This window comes from Sinocyclocheilus rhinocerous, unplaced genomic scaffold (genome assembly GCF_001515625.1).
Source record: "Sinocyclocheilus rhinocerous isolate Xijiao unplaced genomic scaffold, SAMN03320098_v1.1 scaffold3004, whole genome shotgun sequence".
In the NCBI taxonomy this organism is placed as follows: Eukaryota; Metazoa; Chordata; class Actinopteri; order Cypriniformes; family Cyprinidae; genus Sinocyclocheilus; species Sinocyclocheilus rhinocerous.
Genome location: NW_015645532.1, coordinates 167915 through 179904, shown reverse-complemented (window position 1 = coordinate 179904; position 11990 = coordinate 167915). Strand labels below are relative to the sequence as shown.

General features: G+C 33.4%; 1 protein-coding gene across 1 annotated transcript in view; it reads right to left on the bottom strand.

The window, feature by feature from the left end:
• The window catches only part of LOC107706111 (slit homolog 1 protein-like), a 62918-nt gene that overhangs the window by 28216 nt on the left and 22712 nt on the right, over positions 1-11990 (bottom strand). Inside the window, exons 12-22 of the mRNA XM_016509694.1 lie at positions 9034-9105; positions 8730-8873; positions 8488-8651; positions 6748-6774; positions 6459-6603; positions 5998-6072; positions 5738-5881; positions 2935-3078; positions 2667-2833; positions 1275-1413; positions 1112-1180 (exon numbers count right to left, since the gene is read on the bottom strand). Coding sequence (XP_016365180.1) covers positions 1112-1180; positions 1275-1413; positions 2667-2833; positions 2935-3078; positions 5738-5881; positions 5998-6072; positions 6459-6603; positions 6748-6774; positions 8488-8651; positions 8730-8873; positions 9034-9105 — 1290 coding nt within the window. The remainder of the gene's footprint in view (positions 1-1111; positions 1181-1274; positions 1414-2666; positions 2834-2934; positions 3079-5737; positions 5882-5997; positions 6073-6458; positions 6604-6747; positions 6775-8487; positions 8652-8729; positions 8874-9033; positions 9106-11990) is intronic.

The window sequence follows — 11990 nt, the reverse complement described above, 5'->3', positions numbered from 1 at the left end:
TTATTTTGTTAATAATGCTATTATTGTCATTATTATTTAATTTATCATGTCATTTTTTGTACTCCACCAAGTGAAACATTATACAACAATAATAACAGATTATTATTAATAAAATATTGAATATTATATAATTAAATTATATAATTATATTATTAATTATGTATAACAACAGCAACAATAACAGATTTTATTATTATTATTATTATTATTATGTAGAATTACATGCAATTATATGTAAAATATAAAAATATATAGAATAGAATATACAATATTAAAAATGTTCCTATTATTAAATATATGTCACAGCAACAATAACAATACTAGATTTGTATTATTATCATGTATTAACAACAATAATTATATATATAGTAATATTATAGTATATATATATATATATATAGTAAATTAGTAAATATAGTAATATTATAATATTATGTTACATAATAATTATTACAACCACTTTATTACATACAGTACATTTCTTCTTAGCAATTATTGTTAATATTAGTATTCATTTTGATAATTTTCATTTTTTGTATTATTATCAAGTGAAACATTATACAACATATACAACATATTATATTGGTTAACAACAACATGTTGTATACAATCCTAATATTATTATTAATAATATTTTTTTATTATTGTTGTTGTTGTTGTTGTTAACCAATAAAATATATGTTGTATACAATCTATTATTATTATTATTATTATTATTGATATTAGTATTAATTTTTTATAATTTTCATTTTTTTTGTCCTATTATCAAGTGAAACATTATACAACAACAATAATAATAACAACATATTATTATTATTATTATTATTATTATTATTATTATCAGATTGTATACAACATATTATTGTACATTATTATGTGCTATGCTATTTCCTGCAATACAATTATTTATATTAATTTGCCGGTCAGGGGTGCGTTTCCCAAAACCAACTCTAGTCACAAGTTCCATAGTTACCAATAGCTTTCAATGGAATTAACAACCGTAGTTAGCTGACCATGCTTTTGGGAAACGCACCCCTGGTCAGTTGGCATTTAAACATTAAAGCAATGACAATGAAAGAGAATGTAATGTAATGTTGGATCTGACACTCACACCAGCTGCAGCTGTTTGAATGCTGAGAGCTCTTTAGGCACCGCAACAAACAGATTCCCATCCAGGTATCTATGGAGACAGAGCTCATCAGACACCCGAATACAGCCAGACAGGAACCCCTGCATTAGCATAAAGCCCGGTCCCGCCCGCGCGCGTGACTCACAGTTCAGTGACATTGCGTGGGACGCCGCGGGGTAAAGCCAACAGGTGCTTGTTGCTGCAGCGCACCACTGTATCCAGACACGTGCACTGCTCCGGACACACCGGCTTAGGCACACAACTCACGTCGTCTTCAACCAGCCCTGAGATACCATTAGACATACAGTCACAGAAACCGTGCCATTTGATCAATAATTAGCCAATATACAATTCAATTACAATTTACAGAGAGCAGATTTACGCCAGTAAAAATTAAAAAAAGATAATTGCAACCTTTTTATTTCACAATTCTGACCGTTTTTTCACAATTCTGAGATCTACAAGATGTAAACACAATTATGATAAGTCCATTTTCACAATTAAATTAAAATAAAATATTTGAAATTGTCATAAAATTAAAAAGAAATCGCAATTGCAAGAAAAAAAGTCAGAATTATGAGATAAAAAAGTCGCAATTACCTTTTTTATTTTCTATTCAGTGGCAGAAACGAACCGCAGACTTTTTAGAAGCAACCTCAGAATTCAGAGAAAAAGTCAGATTGTGAGAAACCTCAAAATTGCAAGAAATAAGTTTGAATTCTGTGTTTATATCCAACAATTCTGACTTTTTTTTTCGGGATTGCAAGATAAAAGTCTGAAGTGTGAGATAAAAAGTCGCAATTAACTTTTCTTTTTAATTCTGTGGCAGAAACAAAAACAGCACTGCACAATGTAAACAGAATTAAAAGAACAAGTCATAATTGCGACATACAAACAAATTTTAAAAAAAAGTCACAATTACCTTTTTTATTTTATCATCCCATGACGGACACAGGATTCCATAGGTGAGATTATTTATATACTTATATCAATTATTTAATATAAGTCTTGGAAAAATATCAATAAAAATGTGCTGAAAACTACAAACTAATCCATAATGTTTTGCATCGTAAACCATGGTTTTCAGTAAAACTGTTTTATTTATGCAGTTACATTATAGAGTAGCTGTAAATTAAATCAAATAAATCTAATAAATCTAAATATTACTTGTAAATATAATAAAACATAAAGAACATTATTATTAGTGAATAATAAAATTAGATAACTTGTTTGTTCTAGAACCAGAGAAAATGTTGCAAATCAGAAAATCCTTACTGTTGAGCTCTGCATATATATATATATATATATATATATATATTACTCAAGTATTCATAGAGAAATTAATGTACCATTTATTTTATTTCATTTCATTTTATTAAGTTCATTATTAGTATTAAACACATGAAATCAAACTTGAGTAGCTAGAGGCATCTGCGTTCACATATGTGAGTAAAGTATGTTTAGGCTTTCTAAATGATGAAGATGTAGGACAGTGAAACGATAAGCTTAAACCTAAAAACCTGAAAGCCTCATTTACCCTTGTCACAGAGGAAGTCTGGCTTTGCCACGTCCTGCAGTGGGATCTCTCTGAGGAAGGCTGGGTTCTGACAGCGAGGGTTTCCCGTCACGATCTGCCGAGATCGCAGCCACTCGCCCAGCCAGGACAGACGACAATCGCAGTTAAAAGGGTTTGCCAGCAGGTTTCTGAAAAAAGACCGTGGAGATTAAACAGAGTTAACATTAACAGAAGCATATATTCAGATCGGACACATTCATAAAAGGCAGCGAGAACTAGAGGTGCTTACAGAGTGGAGAGGTTTGGCAGCGTGTGGAAGGCTCCAGGCATGATGGTGGTAAGCTGGTTGTCGTAGAGCGAGAGCAGACGTACGTTCTGCAGGCCCGAGAAGCTGCTGTTGTGGATGCAGCGGATGCGATTATTCCTCAGCATCCTAACAAAGACAGAAACAAGGTTTCAGGGCTTCAGGGTGACTGTGAGGAACAATGAAAATGGCTGAGCTTGCTTTGATTGCTCTTGAGTAATGATGCATTTGCACAATCTTGCGCTGATACACTTTAAAGATATTGATATATTTAAATAAATGGGCGATTAATTGTGATTAATTTTTTGTGTATATATAAATACACACACATATATAAATATTTGTATGTTTATATATTTATACTTGTGTATAATTTATATTATATATAAATATAAATATTTTATACATAAACCTAACATATTTTTCCTTAATATATACATGTATGTGTGTGTATTTGTATATACATAATAAATATACACAGTACACACACATATAGTATGTAAACATAAACTTTTATTTTGAATGCGATTAATCACCATTAATTGTTTTGCAGCCCTACTGATGTATCAATCAGTTCACCAACTAATCAATCAGTCAACCAACCAATCTGTTATTCAACCAACCAAATAACCACCCATCCTATCAGCCAATCACTCATACTACCAGTCAATCAGTCATCCAACCAGCCAATCAATCAGTCAACCAACTAATACGTTTATCAACCAAACCAATCAGTCATCCTATCAATCACTCATACTACCAATCAATCAGTCATCCAACCAACTAATCAATCGGTCAACCAACCAATCTATTAAACAACCAATGAGTCATCCAACCAACCTATCAGTCAGTCAGTTTTTACTTAGCACAGTGGCTAGATTAACAAATAATCAGACTTCACCCGAACTAAATATTCCCTCACAGTTTAATAATAATGACTTTATGAATTTCTTCACTGATAAAATAGATAGCATCAGAAATACAATAACAAATGTAGAGTCTACAGCGTCTTGTAATTCGGTTTTATTCATCGCACCCAAAGAAAAACTGCAGTGCTTTACAACTACAGGACAAGAAGAGCTAAATAAACTTATCACTGCATCTAAACCAACAACATGCCTGTTAGATCCTGTACCCACTAAATTACTGAAAGAGTTGTTACCTGTAGCAGAAGAACCGCTTCTCAATATTATTAACTCGTCGTTGTCTTTAGGTCACATCCCAAAACCATTCAAGCTGGCGGTTATTAAGCCTCTTATTAAGAAACCACAACTAGATCCTAGTGAACTGGCAAATTACAGACCCATCTCAAATCTTCCGTTTATGTCAAACATTTTAGCTTCTTGCGTCAGACCAAGGCTGCATCTCATTGCAAGCTTTACTTGATCTTAGTGCTGCTTTCAACACTATAGATCATGACATACTTATAGATCGAATGCAAAACTACACATGTATTCAAGAGCAGGCTTTAAGATTGTTTAGATCCTACCTGTCCGATCGATACCACTTGGTCTATTTAAACGGGGAATCATCTCAATGATCACCAGTAAAGGATGGAGCGTCGCAAGGATCTGTCCTAGGCCCACTGCTATTTTCAATATACATGTTGCCCCTTAGGTAATATTATTAGAAAATACAGGATTAGTTTCCATTGTTAAACTGATAATACTCAACTATATATTTCAACTAGACCAGATGAAACTTCTAAATTATCTAAGGTAACAGAGTGTGTTAAAATGAAAAAAAAAATTTGGATGACCAACCCTTACAAAGATCTGAGATGACCGAACACCTGAGAAGAGATGATGCCAACCCCCCAGAGGACCTCAGATGATGCCAACCCCGAAACAACATACAAAACTACTAAATTTTGCTATAAGTTTAATCACAACATATAACTATTGCAGTAAATAGTGTTCACTGTCTGTTTGATTACATGTCATTAACTAACTGCATGGATTTTACTGTACATTTCTGCCATATGGACATCAACTTAACAGTCACCATTGATAAGCTACTACTAAATATAATGTAGAAACTTTAAAATAGAAACTTAAATTTTCTGTAAAGCTGCTTTGCAACGATTTGAATCATGAAAAGCGCAATACAAATAAACTTGAATTAGAATTAATCAATCAGTCAACCAACCAACCAATCCATTAACCAACCAGTCACTCATCCAATCAATCAATCAATCAGTCAACCAACCAATCAATCAGTCATCCTATCAGTCACTCATAATAGCAATCAGTTAACCAACTATCAACCAACCACTCTATTAAACAACCAACCAACCAGCCAATCAGTCATCCTATCAGTCACTTATACTAGCAATCAGTTGACCAACTATCAACCAACCACTCTATTAAACAACCAACCAACCAGCCAATCAGTCATCCTATCAGTCACTTATACTAGCAATCAGTTAACCAACTTATCAATCAGTCAACCAACCAATCTATCAAACAACCAATCGGTCAGTCATCCAACCAACTAATCAGTCAACCAACCATTCTGTTAATCAACCAACCAACCAACCAATCAGTCATCCTATCAGTCAATCACTCATACTACCAATCAATCAGTTAACCAACCAATCTATTAATCAACCAACAAACCAATAAATCAGTAATCCTATCAGTCAATCAGTCATACTACTATTACACTACCATTCCATCCTTAAAAAAAAGCTTGAAGCTGTTTTAATTATGTAAACCACAACTAGTTATACTACAAGCATGCTTCTCAGAAATGTTGTGGCAGAAATGATAGTGAAAAGGACACTTGCAGCATGCGTAATCCGTCCATTCCCCGGAACATTCCTCCACGTACAGACACCAGGTGGTTGGCAGTGAGGTGAAGTTCAACCACAGACGATGCGCCATCAAAAGCTCCATCCTCAATCTCAGTGATTTTATTGTTGCTAAGGTTTCTGTGAGAGAAACGCACCAAAACTGATTTATTGTCCAGTTCAGTTCAACAGTAAGTAATACAGTGTATTTTGACATTGTTTCATTATATTATGTAGAACATAAATGTCAATCTCACATTTTCTTGAGATGTGTGAGGGACCGAAAGAGTCCTGTTGCCTCCAGGATGGACAAGTCATTGTTATTGAGCCGTCTAAAATAAAGACAATGAAATAAACATAGAGTTAGCATGTTGCTAAGCTAACAATGTGCTACTATAATACTATAAGCAGCACAAAAACTATTTTTATCAACAAAAAAAAAAAAAATCTAAACAAAGAATTGTCAACATTTTGGTTGCTTCATCCGCCATCCTTGGATGGAGTTTGTCGCAAAGCATTCTGGGATTGACTTTTCACAAATAGCCGAAAGAAGTTATCACAAAGAAGGCAGCACAATTATGCAGTCTACTTTAAGAAACATTCTTCATATTGAGTGCACAGACATGATGCCTTAAAATACTCCCTACACAGGCAGCTCACTATATTTTGGAACAGAGCCATATTGTAATTGTTCTGTTTTAATTATGTATTCTCTTACAGTTCAGTTGTAGAAAGCGGAAGGTGCTCTGGAAACTTGGTCATCCGTAAATTTGAACAATCCACCACAGTAGCTTCACAGCGGCATTTGGGTGGACATACAGGCTTGCTGTTACAGTCCTTATTCAAACGTGTGTCCTCTGCGCCTGAGACAAATATAAAGATGCTTTCAGAGAACCACTGTTATTCAAAGGAAAGTAGGCCATTATTCAGTTTGCATCACATATATTATTTTTAGTCATATACAAAACCAGGTTCAATGAGATATTTAACAGACACAAACAACTTACCTGGGATGTGATACTGTTCCTTGGCTGCTATGGCAACACATGCAAGAAAACAGAAAATACAGCTGCTATGGAGTGTAGATATACATGAACCCAGCAAATATCTAAATTTGAGACTTAAAACTAGACAAATAAAGACTGAAACCAAAGATTTTTCTTGAATATACTGGCATTTATACAACTGTTTCCTTGAATCCCATTGGTTGAGTGATGTTTAGTCACTCTTTATGCAGGTTACACATTTATGCCAGTAGGTGGCAGCATGTACCTGACTATAAGTGAGTAAATGTCATTCATTCAACTGATTTAGACAAAAACATTCAATCAGAAACAAAACAAGTCACTGTTTTATGGGTGAATCATGAAATTATTCACTCAACCAATTTGTTCAATAAAACTGATTCACTCAGGAACGAAATGAGTAATTGTCTATATGAGTGAGCCACTAAATAATTATTTCAAATGATTTGTTCAACAACACTGATAAATTCGTGAAAGAAACAAGTAACTGCCTATATAAGTGAGTAATTTAATTATTAATTCAACCAATTAGTCCAGAAAAACTGATTCATTCAGGAGCTAAACAAGTGGCTGACTTTATGAGCAAATCATTAAACCATTCAGTCACTGATTTGTTCAGTAATACTGGGGCTGGTTGCATAAACTTTTTAGACTAGTCTTAAAAAGTTAGCCATCTAATTTTCTAATTTAAAGACTGGTCATAACCTTTTAAATTCATTTATGAAAAGGTAGATTGGTCTCATTTGTATTGGAAAATTAAGACTGATTACCCCTTGGCAACTGCTAGTTGGTCAAACTAGTTCTTAACACACAGTCTTAGCATGGTGGCTAAGTTTATGCAACTGGCCCCTGATTAACTCTATGTGAATGAGTGACTGCCTATATGAGTGAGTCACTGAAGCCTTCTTTCAACTGATTTGTTCATAAACACTGATTAATTTATGGAACGAAACAAGTGACTCTTTATAAGCGAGTCATTAAATCATTCACTTAACCAATTAGTTCAGCAGCACTGTTTTATTCAGGAACTACACAAATGGCATTTTAATGTTTTGTTAAAAAAATCTATTCATTCAGAAATTAAATCATTAAGTGAAGTGAATCATTAAATCATTCACACAAACGATTTGTTCAACAACACTGATTCATTCAGGAATGAAACAAATGACTGCCAATATGATTAAGTCACTGAATCGTTCATTCAGCCAATTTGTACCAACACTGATTCATTCAGAAACTAAACAAGTAACTGTCTGGAAGAGCGAATCAATAATTTATCCAAATGATTTGTTCAACATCACAGATTCATTCAGGAATGAAACCAGTGACTATCTTTATGAGTAAATCGTTAAATCATTCACTCAACTGATTTAGTCGAATACACTGATTCATTCAGGAATTAAACCAGTGACTATCTATGTAAGCGAGTCACTGAATCATTCATTTAACTGACTTGTTCAAAAACAGTTGATTTATTCAGGAATGAAACAAGTGACTGCCTTTATGAGAAAATCATTAAATTATTCACTCAACTGATTTGATTCATTTACAAACGCCTACTAATGTGTTGCTTGGAGAACTGTCTGCGCACTTACCTGGAATTTCAAACAAACTTCCCAATTAAAAGTTATGTGCGTACTTTTAAATGAATAAATAAATAAATGTATGCAATTATTTATAAATTCTTTGTAAATAACTGCACAGTGTGTTCGTTTATTCTACCTGAACAGCGGAACTTCTTGCTCTTGATCTGACTGATGCGTTTGTTGGCGAGTCGTCGAGGACTGGAGCATCGTGTGCCGCTGGTCTCAATCGGGTTGGAGCGCAAAAAGTCCGCCAGCCACTTCAAACCACAATCACAGACGAAGGGGTTCTGAGCTAAGTGACTGAAAGAAAGTCAACATTGAAACATCTTGATTACAGTAAGTGCCCATATCAATTGTTCGTTATATAACGTCTCTTACAGAGTCTGGATGGATTTCAGCGGAGTAAATGTGCCTTTGGCTAGAGTCTGGATCTTATTGTCATACAGGGACAATAGAGATAGGTTCTCAAGGTCATGGAAGACGTTGACGCGAACACAGTGGATTTTATTGGCATTCAATAGTCTGAAAGAGAGAAAGACAGACAGCTCAGACATTACTATGACTGTCTGGATGATGCCGTTTCAGTGTGCTACTTTATTCACAGACCATTAAGCAATGCCATTGTGACATTTTTCATATGTGGGTGGTAATTTTACATTGACATAGGCTTTTCTGTACTTACAGTAACTCTAATGCACTCAATCCGTCAAAAACACCTCGAGGCAGATCTGTAATCTTATTTCCATAAAGAACCCTGTAAAACAAAACACAATTATGAGATACAATGGTGCTGATAAAGAGTTTCAGCATGTGGATTTCATAAAAATTGACCATTCAGACACAAGGTTACACATACATTTAAATACAAATGGGTTTAACTAGATTATTTTTACATTTTATGAATCTTTATTAATTTTAGGATTTTACATTTTATTAGCTGAAGTCATAAGAGCACATCCCCAAGTCTCTGATCTTTAGATATAACTTCCTTCTTCATTACTAGCAGTAAGATCAATTTATAAGCAATGCCTTCTCTTTTTAATGAATCAGTTTAACCGTTTCACAAAAACAGTATGATTTAAGCATTTCACAAATCAGCGACTAATAGAACCAAAACATTTTGGACATGTCCGACTTGTAATGAATCCGTTTAACAACTCACAGATTCCTTGAACCAAAAATTGATTTGGGAATGAATCGTTCAGACTGAGTTTGTGAACTGGTTCAACTGTTTGACTGAAAAGATATGACTCAATAGAATAATTCATTCATGAATCAGTCATTACTAAATGAATACTAATGACTTCTTTGTTGAATTCTACATAAATTCCTCCTTCAATGTAATTAGCATCTCATGAATTAATTTTTTAGTGAATCAGTTCACAAAACCAGTCTGAATGTTTCATTCGCTAATGAGATTGAATCTGTCCATGTGGTTCTCAAGTCAACACGTCAGTGACTCACAGAACCAAATCTTTTGCACATGTCCGACTTGTAATGAGTTGGTTAAACAACTCACCAATTCTTTAAACCAAAAAAAAAAAAAACATTTGTGAATGAATGGTTCAAACTGAGTTTGTGAACTGGTTCAATTGATTGACTGATTGAAATGAATGATTCATTAATATAATAAACAAACTAATAAATAAAATTGTTAATCACCTGTTCACTGAATTCTAGATATGCCTGGTTTTATTCAACATAAGTAATGTTTGTTTGATTAATTAATGAATCATCCTAAAGAATTGGATCTTTTTTAATGAATCAACTAAGCCAGTTTATAAAACCAGTCTGAGGAACTAATATACAAATTAGACTGAACAGTTACATCTTTTTCTGTACATGTCAGATTTGTAATGAGTCGAATTAACAACTCAACAATTCACTGAACCAAGAATCAGTCTGTAAATGAATCGTTTAGGCCGAGTCTGTGAACAGTCGGTACTGATTCATTGAAAAGATTAGACTCAATAGGTGATTCATTCATGAATCAGATATCTATACTTTCTGAAATAGATAAATTAATGTATCAAAGTCTGATTCTTGAATGAATCACTACTGTATAAAATATTTATAGCGACTGAACTGCTGAATCATTAATTTAACTGTTCAAAAGAGCCAGTTAGCAGTAATGAATCAGACCGACTAAATGTAAGTCTATGAGATTTTATCACCCGTTTTATCAAAAAAAAAAGACTATCTGGCATGAAGCAGTGTTCCCGCTGAGCTGAATCGCACGCATCCTCACGCAGTCAAATCATTTAAGACATGTATGCTAGAGACGACTAGCGCTGCAGGCTAGACACACACTCATATATTTACACAAACCGCACACGCTCACATCAGAGCCCTGCTGAGATTCTCCCAGAACAGATGTTTACCAAGAACTCTTCATGCTGCATGATGCATAATTCAACAGAGCTAATAAGCGCACACATATGAACATGTTGGAAATATACACGCAATCATATGCAGATTAAATGGTTATATACATGACCACATGAAGGCGTGTTGTTTACAGATTTGAATAAATGGATATGTAATTATCAAAACAATAACGTAATTCATTTAACAAGTAATAATAACAATTATTCTTTGTGATTATGTGTTTAATTTTGTATTCATGTGCAAAGTAATTGTTTATTATTAATACATGAATTTATTTGTTCATGTTGCTGTTGCAGGCTCTCGGCTCCTAAAAAAAAAAAATAATTGAACATATAATTTCCTGTTGTGGAGAAATAAGTGTTTGCTCCAAAACGCTGTTGGAAATCATTTCTTGTAGGTCGGTGTTGTATGAAGGAGCATTAGCAGTAATGTCTACATCAACATTTCTGTTGCAGAATAATTTTTTTTCGTATGATGTCTGTGGGCTTTATGAGACCCTCTGCAGCATTTTTATGAGTTTATGACTTGGTCATTGCATATAGCTCAGTTTTCTGATTTGCTCTATCAAAAACACACAGATTGTTTTGAGTTTTTCAGGTCATTTTCTTGCTAGGTCCATTTCTAGCTGCGCTTCAGCTTTCTGACATACAGCCTGTTTGAAATTGCATGTGGCTCTACAGGGTTTCAAAACCTTTTGAAGGCCTGAGAGATTTTTGTTTGTATGTTTTGTTTTTTTAGCATGCTATAGTGAAACACCTGAATTGACAAAACTACGTATCGTATCATATCATATCATATCATATCATATCATATCATATCATATCAAGGTAAGATATTTGTTTGTTTTTGAAAGAAGTCTCTTCTGCTCACCAAGACTGCATTTGTATAATTTAAAATACAGTAAAAACTGTAATATTGTGAAATATTATTACAATTAAAAATAACTAGGCTCTATTTGAATATTTTGTAAAACATAATTTATTTCTGTGATCAAAGCTGTATTTTCAGAATCATTACTCCAGTCTTAAGTGTCACATGATCTTCAGAAATCAGTCTAATATGCTGATTTGCTGCTCTAGAAACATTTATTATTATTATCAATATATTTGTGCTGCTTCATTTATTATTATTATTAATATATTTGTGCTGCTTCATATTTTTTAAGAAATCACCATATATCTTTGAATAGAAAAAGTTATAATGATATATATTAAAAAATATTATAAAAATATTATATATATATATATATAT